Source organism: Equus przewalskii, chromosome 1 (genome assembly GCF_037783145.1).
Source record: "Equus przewalskii isolate Varuska chromosome 1, EquPr2, whole genome shotgun sequence".
NCBI lineage: Eukaryota > Metazoa > Chordata > Mammalia > Perissodactyla > Equidae > Equus > Equus przewalskii.
The window spans coordinates 62276436-62298196 of NC_091831.1; the positions used below are offsets into that span (position 1 = coordinate 62276436).

At 35.1% G+C, this 21761-nt stretch overlaps 1 protein-coding gene across 6 annotated transcripts in view; it reads left to right on the forward strand.

Annotated features, from left to right (window-relative positions):
* Positions 1 to 21761, forward strand: part of ADK (adenosine kinase) — a 523395-nt gene that overhangs the window by 421216 nt on the left and 80418 nt on the right. For all 6 annotated transcript variants that reach the window (XM_070566356.1, XM_070566381.1, XM_070566372.1 and 3 more), the window contains 2 exons: positions 10523 to 10558; positions 19295 to 19409. In XM_070566356.1, the coding sequence (XP_070422457.1) occupies positions 10523 to 10558; positions 19295 to 19409 (151 nt within the window). The remainder of the gene's footprint in view (positions 1 to 10522; positions 10559 to 19294; positions 19410 to 21761) is intronic.

The window sequence follows — 21761 nt, forward strand, 5'->3', positions numbered from 1 at the left end:
CTCAGTAGTTTCAAAAACAGCTGTACCCAGTGTACTTGTCCATTTCTGTGTTTTGTATATTGTTTTCATTTTGTTTTTACCCTATTTTCTGAGAGTTAATTTTGCAAAACTTCCGGGACTAGAATAAGTTAGGGCCATTAGAATGGCCATGAAGGGTAGAATTTATGGTGACAGTGATTATCACACCCTGGTAACTTGGGAAGCATCAATAATGGAATAGGGAAAATATAAAGAACATTTGAACTGAATGAAGAATGCTGATCTCTCCCTATCTGAGATCTCCCCTTCCTCTTTTCATCTCATGCTTAGCACTGATCAGTAATGCCATTCTCATTCTCCTGCATAAACATGTAGCTAAATTCATAAGAATTGGTTATTTATCTTGTCTTTTACTGTCTTTTTATTAGTATAAGTGATTTGATTTTTAGATTTTTTTTGCCAGCGAATGAAGGAAATAAGACCTGTCAAAAGATACACATTTTACTTATCTTAAAGCTAACATACTGGAGCCTGCTCTCCATAGGACCTTCAGCCCATCATTGGTAACTCAATAAAGAAGAAAAAAGTCTGTTTTGAAACTTATAAATAACCTACTCGTAGTGTAATGCGCAAGTCGGCCAACTTTCTCTGTAAAAGTTCAGGTATTATGATCTCTGTTGAAGTATTCAGCTCTGCTGTGGTTGCATAAAAACAACATAGACAATATGTAAATGAATGAGCATTGCTATGTTCCAGTGAAACTTTATTAATAAAAACAGGCAGTGGCTGAATTTGTCCTGCAGGCTGCTGATCTCAGACATAATGTATTGATCATGCATTGTAGTAGAGCCCTCTATTGATTGAAAGGGAAGACCAGAAAAAAAAAAGATGGAATGATTTTATTAGCTATCTGGAACTTTCTATTTGGTGAGACAAAAAGCAAGAAAATGACAATAATATGGGATGTGGTAAAGTAAATGAAGATTTAGAACTGAGTAGAGTTCCCTCCAGACAATTTCAAATGTAGATTGCTGGTAAAGTAGAATGTTTCTAATTTAGTGCAGGAGCTATAAAGGAACTATGTCCTTTGTACAATAAGGTGTAAAAACCAATATCTGAGGTGCTTAAGATAAATGATCAATCTGTGTTGTCTTTGGCCTGATAGATAAGCTTTTTAAACCAATAAATAGAGTTACAAATTTGTTGACTGTTCCAGGATACTTTAGGATCTTTAAGATGGATCCACACTCAACTTCTGCTGTTAGTAATGAAGTAAGAGGGATCAGATTTATCTTCCTTCCTTAAACGATGTAAAACCAGGCTAAATATATAAAACAACAGTTGCTAGACATTAGACAATAGGCAGCACAGGATGGTAATCCCTGAGAGAAGGGAAACAAATGAGGGAATCCCTACCATTGCTATAGCATCTGTTTAAACAGTTTCCAGTCTGCAGTGTAGGAAGGTGGATCCCAAACCCAGTGGTCCAACTGAATTGAAACAATTAAGAGTTAAAGGAGGCCCAGGTGGCTAAAATTTGCAAGAGAGAGTACTGGAGAAGAGAGAGCTGCATGGAGACAGAGCATACACACTAGATATCTGCAGAGGGCTCCCTGGAGTCTCAGCTGAAAACTGATCAGCACATGTATGTGAGAAAACTACTCAAGGCCAAGGATAAAACCACTGGAAAGGAGCAGGCAGAACATTCCCCAAACTCACACAAGGCTAATAATAGTTTATGTCTCCAGTAGCCAGAGTGGAGAAACCTCCAATAAATGGGACGTTTTATTTAGTACTCAAAAAATGTATTACATTGTTAGAGTACCAAATTAGCTCTAGATAAACTACTCTCATTTCATTTAACAAAGCTTAAAAATAAGCCTGGAAAGGATCAAACTGTTTCCAAGTTACCAAACTGAATTTTAGAATAAACCTCAAAAATGTAAAAAGAAATACAAAAAATCCACTACCCCAAAATATCTAATTCATAATGTCTGGTATCCAGTCAAAAATTATCTGGCCTTCAAAAAGCAGGAAAATACAACCAGTAATTGAATAAAAACATCCATCAATAGAATGAATTCAGAAAAGGCACAGATGTTAGAATTAGTTGAAAAGGATTAGCATTTCTAAATATCTTTTATATTTCAAGAAGGTAAAGGAAAGCATAAGCCTGTTAAGGAGAGATATGGAAAATTTTAGAAAGATCCAACTTCTAGAGATAAAAAATGCACCGGATGAGATTAGACACTGCAAAAGGAAAAAGTAGTAATTAGTGATCTTAAAGATAGTAGTAGAAACCATTCAAAATTAAACACTGAGGGGAAAAAAAAAAAGACTTGGAAAAACAGTAAGCAGTGGATCAGTGAGCTGTGGAAAACCTTCAAGTGACCTAATGTACATATCTGAAGTCCTGGGGAGGGAGAGGGAGAACAGAAAAATATTTAAAGTAATAAAGCCTGAAAATGTTCCAAATTTGATGAAAACTGTAAACCCACAAATCCAAGAAGCTCAACAAACCACAAGCGGAAGGAACAAGGAGAAAAACTACACCAAGGAACATCATAATCAAATTGCATAAAATCAGTGATTAGAAAATCTTAAAAGCAGCCAGGATTTTGTTTTTTAAAAAAATACGTTATATATACAGGAACAAAGATAAGAATGACACCAGTCTTATCATCTGAAACAATACGAGCTAGATCTTGGATCACTGAAAGAAACAATTGTCAACCTATAATTCTATACCCAGCAAAAATACCTTTTGAGAATGCAAATGAAATAAAGACTTTCTCAGACATGTCAAAGCTGTAAGAGTTCATCAGTAGCAGACCAGCACAGACCATTCAGAAAGCCTGAGATCCAAACGCTAGCTATAACAATCACCTGCTCTATGGTCTTAGACATATTTTAATCTCCCTGAACCTTCAGATTTTCATCTGTGAAATGAGAAAAATACTTAGGGGATTTTTAAGAGGATCAAATGAAATAAGGAAAATAATTGACATTTGATGAGTGCCTCCTTTGTGCCAAGCACATGTTATCTCATTAAAAATGGAAATAAAATACCCAATAACAGGCCTACTACCCTGAGAATTTTCTTATGCTATCATCTCTCTTCTCTTTCTTCAGTAACTGAAAAACATAGATTGTTCTCGAAGTTAGCCTAAATAAGCTAATCAATCACATTTTCACGAAGCACTTTTCCTAACTTTGTTTTCCTTTAGTTACCACCATTAAATATGCTTAAAGGTGAGAATGAGAAACTCTCCTTGCTAGAATAGACACGTCACCTAATAAATCACTTTGTGAAAGAGTTAAGTATGTTCTAAACTAAGCCTAATTTTTTTGGCTTGTGTTTTAGCTGCCTAATGTTTTTTTCAGTCACGTTTATTGAGGTATAATTTATATACTCTAATTTTTATTATAAACCTATTGGATAGGTGCCATAAGTGTCTTTATAGCTTATACATTGCCCCACAGAGTTTTTGGCACTCAATAAATGTCAAATAATATTTCTATTCAGCATTCTTCAGACAGGAAGCATATGGTAATAAATGTCAGAGCACAGGTTGAAAATCTCCAAAAAGTTGTATGTTATACTCCTTGGAAAAATCAATACAGATATTTTTGTTAATGGAATTTATTTTAAAAGGGGGTTCCCAGGCTCATACTTTACTTAACAATTTTATCTAGCCTCCATTTACTTTGTTTACAAAGTGAAACTTTTCCTCATCAGAAATAGTGTAATTAAGTATATATATTTATAGTACAAATAGTATATGTTTATTATATATATTTGTAATTATATATATAATTATATGTAACTGATATATAATTATAATAATATATAATAATTATATATTTATAATTATATGTAATTGATATATATAATAATATATAGAATATAGTATAATTAAAAATAGTATAACATTAATGTATTCTCATAAAAAGGCACATAAATGATTTTGTAGATAGCATAAAGAAAAGGTAATTCATAGTCTGAAAGACAACATGAGGAAATATTTAGAGGCTTCAGCAACATGTCTTTATAATATATTGTATGAAAAGAAATAAACAGCAGGTAGTTCTTTATTATTAAATATCACCATGACTTAGAGGTATATCAGTGCTACGTCTGTTGCAGACCTTAAAATGGTATTAGGCTTTGCCTCAATAATATTTTTTTCACTCAAGGATTCTAGCACTACTTAAATATCTTACTCTAATCTTGGTAAGGTAACCATTGCTTCAGAATAACAAAAGACATTGTAAAGTGAAACTAAACTTGATGCCAAAAAATGAATTTTGTGCAAAAGATAATATATCCCAGTTTATCTATATTGAAGAAATAGATAACCATAATCACTTATACAAACGCATTTACATAGTATGTATCTAAGTTATCCTTCCATAATTTGCTCACCCTGTGAATAATCTGTTGACAATGCTTGCTTTGATTTGATTTTTGTGAGAATTTTTTTAAGGGCTAACAATCTGAATGAGAAAATATCTGAATTTGGCTATGTTACCTAGCCTCTCTAAAGCTTAGGTTCCTTGCGTGTAAAATGTGGGTAGGGAATCTAGACACAGCTTAGCTTGATGACTGACTCAGTCTCTCATAAGGCTATAATGATGAGGTCAACCAGGGCCGTAGTCATATCACTGCTAGGGGAGGATCCACTTCCAAAATCACTTACATGGCTGTTGGCAAGCCTCAAATCCTCACTGATTGTTAGCCATGGGGCTCTCCATAAGAGTACTCACTGCGTGGCAGCTTATTTCTCCTAGAGCAAGAGCTCAGAGAGAGCATGTGAGCAAAAGGATGGATGAACAAGACATCCCATCACTTTTGCCTTATGTTTGGTAGAAGCAAGTCACTAGATCCAGCCCACGCTCAAGGGGAAGGAATTATACAAGGGTTTGAATACCAGCAGTCAGGGATCATTGGGAGCCAATTTGGAGGCTGCCTGCTATACATATGATCCACAGATAGAACAAATCATTGAGTGCATTCTGGATGCTCTGGAACTCATTTGTTTAAACTATCCTGAGATCTTACCAAGAACTTAAATTCAATAGGCAAAATGATTTTACAGTTTCACATTAGATATTTCATTTATTCCTAGTAACAGTCCAGTGAAATAGATATTGTTGGCCTCAACTTTATGGATATACACTGATAGACTGGGTGACTTGCTCAAGATTACATAGCAAGTGAGCTGTAAAACTGCAAACTTAGTGTAGGTCTTCTGAGTCTAAGCCCTGTACTTTCCATTTGGCTGTAACTGCCTCCTGACTAGTACTATATTGCATTTAAAGCGATTCAAAGAGAGCTTTATACATCTAAGTGTATATATATAAATGTATGAATTTTATATAGAGAGACTTTTATACATAGATTTATAGAGAGAGAGACAGATAACATTGTGTGTTAGACTGATGTACACCACACCATTTAGCATTTTTATAGTATTGTTTCCAATATTACTGAGTCAAAGTCTAATACCATTATAAGCTCTGCAACAACTGTAGCAGTGATATACCTTTAGGATAATAGTATCTATTAGCCTAAAACGATACTTAGAAGGTAAATACTTGTTGAATGGAGAGATGAACAAAGTAAAACAGCAGAACTGGTTTGGTGGCTCCATTCTCCCTTGGCTTTTCCCAAAGCTCTGGACTCCTATGACTTGAATGAGGACCAGGGGGACTCCCACTGAATTTTCTGCTTTCTCCTTGCTTTGGAGCAACAAAGTAGTTTGTTTTGGATGGATGGACTGCTTTCTGTGGATAGTCAGAAGTACCTTTCTGTGGTCCTAAATTGGACCTTCTCCCATTTTTGTTTCAGTCCATGAAGTTTCAGCCTACACCCAGGACCCCTCATGTCTAAGATTAAAAAGTAGAGTGGTAACATAAGCAAGCAGATAATAGTTCTAACTGGGTCCAGTGGTTTGAAGTGCAGAGCAGGAAGCAGCAGGGCAAGGGTTATGAGCTTATGGTAAAGTGGTCGTAGTTAGTAGTCATACCCTTCAGATCACCCTGGAGAAAAGAGAGATGAAAATTTTTTTAAAGGCATTTGCTAACTTCGCAAAATAACTTTCTGGCATGGTTAGTAGGAACATAGAAAACTATCTTTACAAAAGCAAAATAATAGCTCCTACAACAAATAAGTGAATTTAGCAAAGTCTCAGGATATAAGGTCAATATACAGAAATCATTTGTATTTCTATATATCTAGTAACAAATAGTTGGAATTGAAATAAGAATATGGACAAGTTATGGTTTTGATTTACTATTGAGTACAGATAATTCTATTTTATAAATTAAAACTGGGGTATTATCAGACAGAATGCAGAGAAATTGTTTCCTCCTCAATTGACTATAAAGCAAATAGTTGTCTTTCATACACACAAACACACACTTGAGTTTCTCCTTCTGTTCCTGTATAATCCGAAGACTGTGCTTTTTTAATAGTGGCTTGCTAATCCCTTTAAATAGCTCTTAATGTAAGTATTCCATGGTTTTCATTAACCATAAATTTCAGATTTTTTTTTTTAAACCTCGCCTCAATAAACCATACTTGATTGTTGTTTCACTAGCACCCTTTTAGTCTGGTCAGTGAAGCAGCAAGCCTGCTGCAAATCCTAAATAGCGTGGTGTAGATGAGAGTCTAAGACTTTAATTATATGTCATTTTATTCACAACACTCAATTCCAGGAAGGAAAAAATGACTTTGTTGTTGTAAAAGACGTATTATGTGAGTATCACTCATTGTAAACCAAAAATGATACTTCATAGACAACAATGGGAACTGGATTCTGAAAATGTGACCTGAGAAACTGAAGAACAGTGAAAGTTATCAAAATGGAAAGAAGTGTTAATGTGAAATCCAGCCTTCTCAGAAATACTCTTTCCTGGCCTGTTTGGTTTTGCTTTTGTTGCTTGTCATGCATGAATGAAAGTGCTATACTCTCGGGGGAGCAGGAAAGCCTCTGTATCAGTTGTTTATTTCCTTAATCCATCCTCCTTTGTGATTTTTGATGTCAGATCTAAAATGGAAAGCCTGTAAATATAATGATTATCACATGGATTAGGAACCACCCTGCTTCTCTATTCTAACCCTAGCCCTTCTCCACATGTCACATCCACTCTGCAGTTGGATTTTAACCTGACTGCTTCATTAGACTTGTGAAACTCAGTGCGTGGCGCCCTGGGGCAGCACAGATGGGGACTTGCTTGTTTTCTTTTCTCACTTTTACTGCAAAGGCACACTAAAAAGTCCTTTTCAATTTAGTGTGATCAGTTCACTTGGAATTACCCCTGATATTTGGAACCTGCCTTGCTCTTCTGCCCACCATGTATGCCCCTTTTTTCTTCTCTATTTTCTGACCTAATGCCTTTTCTTTCTGTCCCTAATGCAGTGAATCTGAGAACTAGTATCCTGCTTAAAATTCTTACTGAGTCAAACTATTCCCCTATGTTGTTTTATTTGTTTTGCTGAGAGGAAAAAATAAATGTTGTTCCATCCTTGTATCTACAAACACCTTCAGATCAAAGGTTAGCTTTGGGAAAGTCTTCAGTGAAGTGAGCCAGCTGCCTTCTTTAATGGAGTAGGGGGCACCAGCCCCAGATCAAAGGAAGGTGGGAGTAAGTCAGGAGATAAGATCTTTTTAAGCCCTAGAACAAGTGCTTAGCTTTTCAGTGATAGGGCACAGCTCTGCAAACCTGTGTGAGGGGGTGCTGAGATTGGAAATCGAGTTGACTTCTCTTCAGCATATCCTTCCTCAGTCAGAAATATGTTACCACTTGGAATAGTTTACAGATGTGGAAGTGTCCTAGGGCCTGGTTTCCTTAACGAATACTGATCTGACATTTATATATGTGCCTTCTTGTAATTAGTCAGTTCTACTATAGCATAACAGATCACAGTTAATTGCTTCTTACATTTGTGTGAGCAAAACTGAACATTAAAAAAGCAATTTAACTACTCCATGTGAATTTTGAGCTTTTATGTCTTAGTACAATTTTAGTCATACAGATTCTTCATATTAACTTTATCTTATAGTCCTCGAGGGTTCCTTCATGTCTCTGATGAAGTTCCATGTGAATAAGTTGTTCTAGCCGAGCTTTTCAGTTGTCTTTTTCGTATAAGAGTTCGCTTGGTTAATTGTTGGGTTGGACAGCTTGGAAAAATACTGCATTGATGTCTTTTGATCCTTATCTTTTTCCTTGACATCCACGTCAGCAAATATTATTGACTATATGGTGTACAAAATTCTACTGTAAGTAAATTGTCAAAGAGGCTAACCTTTCTTGCACCAATTGTCAAGATCATAATTCAGTTTTTTTAATCTACATCACTAAGGCTAACTCAATCAAGGTTATGCTTCTCTAGTGAACAGCCTAAGGAGTTGAACTTTCAGCTTATCACTTTTTATTAACTTCAGTGTTCAGCTGTAATTATCCATTTCAACCTTTTTAAACCCTCGAAATGGTTGTTTAAATCTACACATTATTAGTATTTTGGACCATAAGTGCATACATGCTGTATTTCCCAGTGTTTTCCTTAACATGTAGACAGTACCCAAATTTATGCTGAAGACATTGACCGTACTTTCTGCCTTACATGGTTTGGTGCAGCAGTCGTTTTAGTCGAGTTGGATCTGCTCACTACTCAGGCTCAAATCCCATCTTTCTATTAATATCTCTTGGCAAAGATAATTTTGGAGGAATGTGAGTTAAGATTTAGAGGCTCTTGACAGTTCTCTGCACTTTTTTCCATTTTCAAGAGGGAAGTGGAGTTGAAAAGTACTATTTCCTCCGTTTTCTCTATCAGTCCTAAAATTAAAATATATGCGCAAAGCAAAGAGTAAAGAAAGAGAAAGGATTTGGTTACATAGGTGTGTTTTTGTCATTTGATAACCTGTTATAAGGGCATTAGATTATATAACAATGTTCATCAGATTGTGCCCTTAAGATATTTAATATCTAGAAAAATGTGTATTAAAATGTTTAACTATATTTCTTTAATGTTTAACTTTTGTTACCTCGTCATCTTATGTCAAAGGGAAATAGGGAGGTTTTTTTGGACTATTTGTTATAATAATTTTCAAACAGACAAAATGTAGAAATACTGAATACATCTAGATTTAATAGTTAACATTTTGCCATTTTTGCTTCACTTTTTTTTTTTAAGGTATTCTAAAGTAGGCTACATATATCATGCTGTTTTATTCCTAAGTACTTCAGGATAAACCTCTAAAAATTAAGGACGTTTTCCATATCAAATTGATAATTCCTCATATTATCTAATTCCTGTTTCATATTCAGATTTCTCCAATTGTCCCAAAAATGTCTTTTATAGCTGGTTTGTTCAAAACTGCATCAGGTAAGGTCTCTACATTGCTCTTGGTCATTTTTCCCCTCCTCACTTTATCATGACATTGATTGATTGAAGACACTAAGCTACTTGTCCTGTAGAATATACATTTTTTTTTTAAGATTTTATTTTTCCTTTTTCTCCCCAAAGCCCCCAGTACATAGTTGTGTATTTTCAGTTGTGGGTCCTTCTAGTTGTGGCATGTGGGATGCCACCTCAGCATGGCTTGATGAGCCCTGTCATGTCCGATCACAGGATTCGAACCAGCGAAACCCTGGGTCGCCAAAATGGAATGTGAGGACTTGACCACTCGGCCACGGGGCCGGCCCCTGTCCTGAAGAATATTCTTACAGATTTGTCCATTTGCTTTCTCAGTGTATCATTTAACTTGTTCTGCTATCCTCTGTATTTCCTGTAGACTGTAAGTTTTGAATTAAAGTTTTGATTAATTCATGTTAAAAATTTTTGGTCAGAAAACTTTAGAGGTAATGCTGTGTACTTTGTACTACATTATAACAGAAGGCACGATATTTGGTGATCCCACTATTAATGATAATAAGTGGTAGGATTGATCACTGGGTTAAGATGATGACAGCTTGAGCCTTCCATTATTAAGTTATACTTCACTCCCTGTGACCAGCATATAATCTGTAATATTTTGATTCCATGAAATACCCAGTTCCCCATGATCCTTTCACATAATGAATTTGACATCGATTGATGATCCTTGCTCGAATAAATTTCATCAGGGATTGCAAAATGGTGATTTTTCTGAATCTTTACATTTATTAACAGACAGAAGAGCTTTCTGAAAGATATTGTTTTAATTAAAAACATAAGCACCGGCGTGTTCTTCAGGTTTCAAATGATTATCTGTCTTTGCTGGGGTCAAAACACCTGAACTCACTGACAGCTACAGTAAAAACATGCGCTACATCTTCTTTATTCTAACTTGTGAAGTGTGTTGACATTATGCTGCCTTTTTTTTATGCCAAGGAAAAAAGAAAGCTTTTTTGGTGTAAGAATAAAAATTGAACTATGTGGGTATATTGAGATAATTGTGTAAAAAGAAGGCTGTTTGAATCAGAGTTTCAAAATGGATTATTTCTTCATTACCTAGCACTTCATAATTAACTGTTCTTTTTTTTTTTTTAATTTCAGGAAGCTGCCACTTTTGCTAGAGAGCAAGGCTTTGAGGTGAGTTAACCCGCAATTGCACACTAAACAGATCCTAAAGGTTTTTTCTAGCTGATAATGAAGTTCTTTTGGACAGTGATTGATGTGCTATTATACTCTCAGAGCCTCGCAGCGGTTGCCATGGAAACTTGGCAGTCGTCATGGTTTCTTTGTTCTGCCAGCACAGTGTTATGACGCACTCTGCTAGGTCTGCACCCAACATCGCCTACAGATGTTATTTATTGAATTTTGAAAAGCCTCTTGGGAAGCCAAGAGGTTGGGCACGGTTTCAAGCTGCCTCTGCAGATATGGGGCCTGTCAGTTTGTTCAGTTAAAAAGCTACCTCATTAGCTACATTACATTTCATAAAGATTCGCTGCAAAAGCAGTGGTGGAGCAAGACTAAATAGTGAACTATAATGTCGTTTAAATAATTTCAACCCCACTACATGTAGATTATCATTATGCAAATTAATTTCCAAAAGGTTGTACTTAACAGTTGTTAGGAACTGATTAATTTAAATTCTGCTCATATAAACTTCCTGTTTGAATCTTTTTTTTTCCTTCTCCTTTTTTTTTTGGATAGCATAAAACATATAAATTTTTTGAAACTAAATATCGATAAATGGCTTTAATTTCCACGTCCGGATTCCGTTTTCCTGGTAAAAGTATTATCCTGTCAAGATTCAAAACTCCATGTGGTTGTTGTTGGCAAAATTAGCATAACAGACAAGACCATGTTTTTATCTATATAATATCCATCTTCTAGTCAATTGTTAGAAAATGCTGACTTTAATCTGACCCCAGGATAAATGACAAAGAATTAACTCAGTTTACAAATTTTATGACTATCATATTTATGGAGCCAGAATTATGCAGAATGCTGTGTTCTGTATGGCAAGTTGGAATGTCGCATGGTAGTAATTTAAAAAATTTAAGATGACTAGAGCTGGAATATGGACACTCTCTCCTTATTTGCATATTCAGTATTGTATGCCAGATAGAGAAGCTGTAAGCACTGATTGGATCTATTAGTAAGCTCACTTTGAACTCTTTAGAGAAAGGTGCTGAATGAATTTGTGATGGAACTATTATTTAAATATATGAAAGGCAGATTCATTATCAAGCAACAAAGTACTGTAATACATGTGCATGTTACCCATGTCGTAAGACTTGACAGCCAGACACAGAGCTTCCTTTTCTTGGAGGAAGACAGTGAGCATGTGGTTTAAGTATTCTACTTTACTGTCAAGATCCTATGGAAAAACTATATCAGGATAGGAAACTTTGCCTTATAATACTCAACTGTTAGGTACTGTGATAATTTCTTGGGTGCTTGCTTTTTGTGTTTTACCATATTCTTGTGAATATAAGGTTGAATCAATGTGGAAGAAGGAGTAAAGATTTCCAAATATTTTTTTAATCAAATTTAAGTTTCACTTTGTAATTTCCCAAACTGGCTATTGATATACAGGACTAGATGTAACCAGAGGAATATTCAATTTAAAAGTCAAGTGTTTTGATCATGAGAATATAAGTAGATGTTTTCTGTCATGTTTTAAACTTTCATTGATGTTAAATTTTAATATTAACAATTGATATTCTCTGTTGTTACATCAAAATTCTCCACAGATAAAAGCTTGTAAAACTTAAATTTGTGCCCTGTTTTCTGTGCTAACATAAAAAATGTATTTTGGTTCTAGAAAATAACCAGTTTGGTAGATGCTTAGAAATATAACAGGTTGCATGATAAATGATTATGATTCTGTAGTGCCTAGATAATAATTTTTTTAAATAGTTTATTAAACCTGACTACTTCATACTTCTATTGCCCCCTTGAACTACTTGCTTTGAATATGCCTGGTTTAAATTCAGTCTTAGCAACAAACTGCTTTTTCTATTTTCTACCAACCAGCACCATATTAACCCTTCCATTAGTTCTTACTTAATGATTCTAGAATTATTTCTTTTAACCATAAATTTGCCATAATTGATTACAGCATATAAGCAAAGTGATGACGATTATAGTAGGAATATACCTTATTACCTCCTGACATAGCAAAACTGCTCTTTTGGTGATGTTGACGGTGATATGTTAGATGAATAACGCACACAGTGTCTTGATGTGTCCCTTCATCTGTTCCCTAAAATATTACAAGCACTGCAGAATATATAAGAGCCTTGAGTAGAATAACCTCAAGTAAGTATTGTTAATAAAATATGATCCATGTGTGGAATGCTATCTAGAGAAATTCAGTGATTTTCAAATGCCATTAAAGTTTCCTTAGTCAATTAGACATAGGTATGAAACTTCGTATTTTTAAAGAGTCAAACAAGAATAAATCAGTTTATCTTAACAGTTTAATGTGTATGAAAATGTGTCAGTGCTCTCAAGCCTAGCGTGACAGACTAGACAAAATCTGCATTTTATCCCTCCCAACTTTAATTTTACCTCTAAATTTTGGGCATGAATGAGAGGAGAGAAAAGAAAAGATAAAAAGAAAGGTGAGCATTTTTTTCTTCCCACCATCTCTGCCTTCCTACACTCACTTTCTATTATAAATCCCCATCAGTTCCCAAAACCACTGAGTATTGCCACTAGTGATCTGTCTGCTAACAGACAATCCAAATGCCTCTAAAAATAACCAGTGTTTATTCATCAGGAAATATCCTCAGTGGCATTGTTTATGATATTCTGGTTAGCTTCTCTGCAAAATTTTAGATAATCTTTCTTTTAAAAAAAATCTTTAATCTTTAAAATGAATTGGGCAATTTTGAGTAAGAAGAGGCAGCTTAGGAGGGCACTGGAGAATGAGATAAAAACTGGAGCTGGGCAGAGCACAAAGCAGAATAGAGAGGATTTTTTTATATATATAGGTGATGGAAAATTGCATAGTGCCTGATTTAAATGACAGACCTGCTAAGAATTTAAAATGACAATTCTTGGGGTAAAAAGTTTCATGAGGCCTTTTATTATTCTGGAAAATCAGTTCAGACTGCAATGTGTTTTTAAATCTGTCTTATCTTGAGCTGAGCCGATAAAAGTTTTGTATTTTTAGAACCTGAATAAAAATAAGATTCTTAAAAGCGTGTTTCATTAAGAAGGCTTTTAAAAGCTGTATTGAAAGTTGATTTAAATAAAGTGAAGAAAATACCTCCAAAACCTAAAAATGAATATTATTTGTATTTTCATTCTCTGTGCAATAGAGTATGTGCCTAATGATAAAGAGGATTCATACCTTCCTTATTGGGTAATTTATTTAGTTTTACTCTAAGCAACAAATTTTAATTTTCTTACTTTAGATCTCTAAGATATAAAACTTATGACTATAGAGGAAATAAAGTAATCCTTTTCCCTGTTCCAACTTTCCCCACAGCCCATGGCTCTACCTAGAGGATCCCAGACTTGTATTCTTTCTCTGACCAATGACAACTCTATCATCTTAAACCACTGAGAGAGTAAAGCATTGAATTGTGCTATCCAATACAGCACCCACTAGCCACATGTGGCTATTTAAGTAAAATTTAAAATTCATTTCCTCAGCGTCACTAGGCACATTTCAAGTGCACTATAGCCAATGTACCTACCGTTTTGGACAGTGCAGATATAAAACATACACATCATCACAGAAAGTTCCATTGATCAGCACTGGATAGAAAGTCCACAGAGAGTGTTCAGGAGGTATTGATTCCCAAAGAATTCTCCAAGATTGTTCTAAAGTTCCTGTGTTCCTCACAAATATAAAGAATACAGTATGATTACCCAGAGTTTCTGGAAATAAACATTAAGTCAGGTCTTGCTGGCTAAGAGAGTGCAATGCTGCTTTGCTAGGTGACTGAGTACCAAAAGAAGACAGTTTCAGAACAGTTAGATTAAGGGAAAAAAATACAATATTCTTCTAATTCTCTTCATTTTATCATTTATTCAACAAATCTTTACTGAACACTGACTATGTGCCTAACACTTTGATAGACCCTGAAGACAAGAGGGAAATGACCAGAGAGTGTACTGTGAAAGAGAACACAGGAGGAGGTGCTATTTTAGATACAATAGTCAGGGAATGACTCTCTGAGGAAGTACAACTTGAAAAATATGAATATCTAGCCATGGCAGAAAAAAAGCAAAACAAACAGGGAAACAAATTTCAAACAGAAGGAGCAAGAGTATAAAGGCCCTCAAATAAGGAGCAAAAAAAAAAAAAAAAAAACAAGAAAGAGCATAATTACTGTGTACTTCAGGAACTGACGGAAGGCCAGTGACTGGAGTCACATTGAATGAGTGAAGTGGAGTGAGTGAAGAGGAGTGTAGTATGAGTTAAGACTGGAGTCTGACACATCATATGAACACCTTAATTATTACAGAAGTTTCTAGTTGGAAAACAAAATATGCTATGGTTAAGTGAGGCAATGTGTGGGAACACCACAATTGGCATTCTACAGGTGTAGGTAGATTGTGACAGTATTGTTTAACATTTATATCACCAGGTTGTTAAAAACGGAATGAAGAGACTATATTCTTTAATTTGGAAGACAATGCTAAATTTAAGGTATTTTATCACCAATGACAATAAAAGCATACTTTTACCTTTATAAAATGCTTCACAGTTTATAAAACCTTTTCTAACATATCATTAATACATTTAATATTCACACAAACCTTCGAGGGCAGGTAGGGCATGTATTACCATATTAGTTCAAGAGATTTTTAAAAAAGCTACATGATTTGTTCAAGGTCACATAGCTAATATATAATGGAGCCAGAACCAGAGCTCAGCTCTCTAAGTCTGGTATTCTTTACTATATAAACTACACTTCTTTCTCACATTCTAACATGTTGGAGGAGAAGATTAGATTTCCAAATGACCTTGGAAAATGAGAAATATCTTGAAATTCAAATATTGAAATTCACTAGGGTAAAATACAAGCCAGAATAATTAAGAAAAAATAGCAAGCTTGAATACAAGATTGTCAATGACTTGTGAATGTGGCAGAAAAATGATTTGAGATGAACATGCTTTAGTTGTGTGATAACAACGACAGAAAGCACATTGCCAGAATTTGTAGAATCAGTGCAATTTGTGGATAGCATGGAGCAGTGGTTAAGAGTGTAATCCTTGGAGTTAGACTTTGTGGGTGCCAGTCTTGGCTCCACTTAGTGTATTAATGACCTTAGGAAGTCACTTAACTTTTCTGTGACTCAGTTTCTTCATCTATAAAAAGGGAATGTAGTAATAACACCTACTGCCTAGAAAAGTTAAGATTTAATGAGCTATATACATGAGTATATACATATACTTCAGAGCTATATGCAGGCTCACAGCTAAATTGTATGAGCTTTCTTCTACTTCTCCCTCTTTTCCTCTTTCACCTTCATTATTAGATGCCATAATTGAATTCTCTACACTCAAAACTCTTGAGGCCCTTTCTAGAGATTTTGGGGCACCCTCAGCATATGACAGATTTGGAGAGTATTACACTCATTAGAGGAAAGAAATTAATATTTATTAAATACTTAGCATGTTCTAAATGTTACATTAAATTCTTGCACTTACGTTATCCTTTTTCATCCTCACAACTATTTATAACTTGTTATTTTGAAATAATTTTAGGCTTAGAAAATTTGCAAAACTAGTGCAGAGAGTTCCCAGATACCCTTCAGTCAGTTTTCCCTAATGTTAACATCTTAATTAACCAAGATATAATCATTAAAACCAGGAAATTGCCATTAGTACGATACCAATAACTGAACTACATATTTTATTCTGATTTCCCCAGTTTTTCCTCTAATTTCCTTTTTCTGTTCCAGAATCTAATCCAGGATCACACTTTGCATTTATTTGTTATATCTCCTTAGTTTCTTCCTATCTGTTACAGTTTCTCATTCTTTCCTTGTTGTTGGTGGTTGATACTTTGAGGAGTACTTGTTAGTCATTTTGTAGAATGTCCCTCAATTTGAGTTTGTCTAATATTTTCTCATAATTAAGTTGAGGTCATGCATTTTTGATGGAAATACCAGAGAAAGGATGTGCCCTTCTCATTGCATCATATCAGGGATGTATATGATTTCCCAATATCTTATTCTTGATAATGTTGCCCTCGGTCACTGGGTTAAGGTGGTGTTTGCCAGTTTATCCTCTGTAAAGTTACTATTTTCCCACTATAGTTAATAAATATCTTGGGGGTGATATTTTAGGACTATGCAAATATCCTGTTTTGTCCACTAATTTTAGCATCACTAAATGTGATCACTGGGGTAAAGTGATGTCTGTCAACTTTCTCCACTGTAACATTACTATTTTTCCTTTTATAGCAAATAAGTATCTTAGAGGGAGATACCTTGATACTCCTTACATCTTTTAACATAAATATCATTTTCTTAGTTTTGTAGATGAGGAAATGGATCCTCAGAGAGGTTTATTTACCTGCTCAACATCACACAAATAGTAAATCCAGGTATATCATACTCTAAAGTTCCCTGTAATTTCACCATTCTGTTAAGATATGTTAACCCAAGTATACGGGAGAAGAATCTACCATGTGGGTGGGAGGAATACAGAGCTAGAAATCTGTAGCATTGGGAAGACAAAATTGAGGTTTTCACACGAGTTTTTATACTAGATGGAGATCAGCTATTGAGAGCAAAGCAGTGGCTGCACAAGGCATAGTGAGAAATTTAGATTTGGTGCTCACTGACGGTGATCCCACAGGGACAAAGAGGTTTTATATGAGCTATAGATATGATACAAATAGAATAAAGCTTAACTTTTCTGTAAAAATTTATGTTTTATATTTGGAAAGTTTATTTCACCCTTTTTCAGTTACCGTTTTTATAAGATTTAATTTGAGACATAAGTAAGATTTCTTTGATTAGGTTACCAAAACTCACATAAAAAAATATCTTCTCACAGGGTTGGTTGAAGACAACAGTGGAATGTCATTCTTAATATATTCTTTATACCACCTTGAAGAAAGACCTCTATTTTAAAAACATCCAGCACATGCATAAGATTCTGCTCCCAAGATGATAAAGTGAATCTGTTTCTGGAGTTTGCCTCTTATCTTTATTAAATATGAACTGTACTCAATCATAAGCAAAAATCCTACTGTCGTAAAATATATGTGTGGTAGGGAGATTGGGAGAATACGTGAGTCATTTTAATTAAATGTATACATTTATTTAAGACAGTGAAGACATTGTTATTATATGGCATTTTTTTGGTCCTTTCAGCTATTACTAGTGATTTCTAATAGTCTTGCCAGCAAAACCTAGGGAATTTCTTTTCTCATCTTATCAGAGTTCAGGCTTAGTTCTCTTCTACAATAAGCAGTCAAAAGTAAAATAGTCAGCATGTTTGAAAGGTCAACAGCATTGTCCTACCAGAAGTGTCTTTTCAGAAAGAACAGTCCTCTGGAATCATCATGTTAAGTGTAGTAGAAGCTTAACTTCATATAGCATCTGGAATTTAAGTATTTAGTGAACAAACAACATATAAATATTTCACTGAAGATTGTCATACCTTTTAAAATGTCATGGTTTCTGATGTTGTTTGTGACCAGAATGATTTGTCTGCCTCCCTTACTTAAATTTTTCGGTCCTGTATATCCTTTTTTTTTTTTTTGGTGAGAAACATTGGCCCCGAACTAACATCTGTTGCCAATCCTCCTCTTTTTGCTTGAGGAAGATTGTCACTAAGCTATCATCTGTGCCAATCTTCCTGTATTTTATGTGAGATGCCACCACAGCAGAGTTTGACAAGCAGTGCTAGGTCCATGCTCAGGATCTGAACCTGTGAACCCTGGGCTGCCAAAGTGTAGCACACAAACTTAACCACTACACCACTGGGCCGGCCCCCTGTATGTCCTAATTAACATCTTTTATGCCACTCAGATATATTTCTCTCTCCATAACTGTTTGAAACTTTGCACAGTGATACAGTAAACTACCAACAAAGCTGAAACCATGGACAATTTTAGAGGCCCACTGAATTCAGACATGGATTTTTAAATTATCTAAAATTGTTGAAAACATGATTCTAAAAGTCCTGCCTATGGCTTATGAGTTAGATCTTAAGTTTCAACATTTATGATGTAAAACTTCACGGCCTATGCTATATGAAAAATAGCATCAGGGTTTCTAGATTAATTTGTAATTTTTTAAGCTTTGTCTTTTTTAAAGAAAATTAAGTCTGTAGGAAATGGCTGGCATCTTCCTCTCATTTTAGTTCTCTGAAAAATTGGGCATTATAGCAACCATGTTATTTCCACAGCATAATTATGCTCTGCAGACCTCTAAAATAATTCAACATTCCTCTTTTTACAAATCTCTCTTTAATTGGAAACTTGCAAACTAACTGGGTATTTGCTGATATTAAGGAATTATTGTGAATTTTTCAAAATATGATTACAGTTATGTGGTTATGTTTAAGTCTTTACCTTTCAGAGATACATACTAAACATTTACAAATGACATGATATAGTATCTGGGATTTGCTTCAGAATAATATGAAAGGCAGATGGATGAAGGTATAGATGAAATAAGATTCATCATAAATTTAAAATTGTTGCAGCCCAATGGTGGGTTTTCCTTGGAGGTTTGTACTATTCTGTTTACTTTTGTATGTGGTAAAATTTTTTAAATAACTTTTAATAGATATTCAGGTCTCTCTTATTTTGAACATGAGAAGCTTAATCCTTAATCTAATAAAGTTTGGCTTTATTGTACTGGTTATGAGAATTTTTTCCTCCTTTTCATTAATAGACTGAAGACATTAAAGAGATAGCCAGAAAGACACAGGCTCTGCCAAAGGTGAACTCGAAGAGGCAGCGAATCGTGATTTTCACCCAAGGGAGAGATGACACCATAATGGCTACAGGTACATGTAGAAACTGTGAGAAACCCAGTTTTATGGAGATTAATCATTCATAACAAAATTCTATATTCTTTCTATTATAATTTATTCAAAACAATGTAACGTTTTTTTCTCTTTTTTACTACCTTGACACATTTTGCTCCCTCCCCATACCCCCTCAGCCCTGCCTCTGGCAACAGCCAAGCTGTTCCCTGTATCAATGAGTTTGAGGTTTTTTTTAGATTCCACATATAAGTGAGATCATCCAGTATTTGCCTTTCTCCATCTGACTTATTTCACTTAGCCTAATGCCCTCAGAGTCCATCCATGTTGTTGCAAATGGCAGGATTTCCTTCTTTTTGATGGCTGATTAATATTCCATTGTATATATATTCACCATGTTTTCTTTATCTTTTTATTCGTCAGTGGACTCTTAGGTTGTTTCCATGCCTTTGCTATTGTAAATAATGCTGCAGTGAACATGGTGGTGCAGGTATCTTTTCGAGTTAGTGTTTTTGTTTCCTTTGGATAAATACCCAGACATGGAATTGCTGGATCATGTGGTAGTTCTATTTTTAATCTTTCAAGGAACCTCCATACTGCTTTCCGTAGTGGCTGCAGCAATATACATTCCCACCACTAGTGCACAAGAGTTCCCTTTTCTCCATATCCTCACCAACACTTATTACTTGTCTTTTTGACAATAGCTGTTCTAACAGGTATGAGGTAACATCTCATTGTGGTTTTGATTTGCATTTCCCTGATGATTAGTGATGTTTAGCATCTTTTCATGTACCTGTTGGCCATTTGTGTGTCTTCTTTGGAAAAATGTCTATTCAGATCCTCAGCCCATTTTTTAATTGGATTGTTATTTTTACTGTTGAGTTATATGAGTTAAGTCTTTTGGATATTAACCCCTTATCAGATATATGATTTGCAAAATTTTTTCCCCATCCCATAGGCTGCCTTTTCATTTTGCTGATGGTTTCCTTTGCTGTACGGAAGTTTTTCTAGTTTGATGTACCACACATTTACTTTTGCTTTTGTGGCCTTTGCTTTTGGTGTCAGATTCAAAAAATCGTCACCAAGATCAATGTCAAGGAACTTACCCCTATGTTTTCTTCTAAGAGCTTTATGGTTTCAGGTCTTACATTCAAATCTTTCGTCCACTTTAAGATGATTTTTGTGTGTGTTGTAAGATAGCAGTCCAGTTTCATTCTTTGCATGTCGCTGTCCAGTGTTCCCAATGCCATTTATTGAAGAGACTGTCTTTTCCCCATTGTATATTTTTGGGTCCTGTGTTATAAATTTTTTTTTTTTTTAAGGATTGGCACCTGGGCTAACAACTGTTGCCAACCTTTTTTTTTTTTCTGCTTTATCTCCCCAAACCCCCCCGTACACAGTTGTATATCTTAGTCGCAGGTCCTTCTAGTTGTGGGATGTGGGACGCCGCCTCAACATGGCCTGACAAGCGGTGCCATGTCCGCGCCCAGGATCCAATCCCTGGGCCGCCGCAGCGGAGCTCGCGAACTTAACCACTGAGCCACAGAGCTGGCTCCCTGTGTTATAAATTAATTGACCATATATGCTTTGGTTTATTGCTGGGCTCTCTATTTTATTCCATTTATCTATATGTGTGTAGTGTTTTTATGCCAGTATCCTGCTGTTTTGATTACTATATTTCTGTAATATAGTTTGAAATCAGGAAATGTGATGCCTCCAGCTTGGTTCTTCTTTCTCAAGATTGCTTTGGCTATTTGGGGGCGTTATTGGTTCCATACAAATTTTAGGATTGTTTGTTCCATTTCTGTGAAAATGTACTTTTATAGTTTTGTTTTGTTTTTTTTTGTGAGGAAGGTTGGCCCTGAGCTAGCACCTGTTACCAATCTTCCTCTTTTTGCTTGAGGAAGATTGTCACTGGGCTAACATCAATGCCAGTCTTCCTCTATTTTATGTGGGATGCCACCACAGCGTGGTTTGACAAGTGGTGCATAAGCTCTGTGCCTGGGATTTGAACCTGCGAACCCCTGTCCACCGAAGCAGAGCACACAAATTTAAACCACTATGCCACCAAGCCAGCCCTCCTTTTATAGTTTTTAATTTTAATAAACCTACCTTCTATCTCAGTAGAAAATATTTTATTTTCAAGAAGATAATTTATTAAAATTCAATTGAGTAAATCCACTTTGGTTTGGTTTATTTACTTTAACATTTTGGAGATACTGTCAGTCTAGAAATGTCCTTCCTGGAAAAAAACCCAGAACATTTTACTTACCAGATACCTATACTTTAATAAAATAAATTTATCTAATTGTGAATAAACAAAATCCAGAAATAAATTACTTCTTCAGTTTTAAACTTCAAGAAAAAAAACCT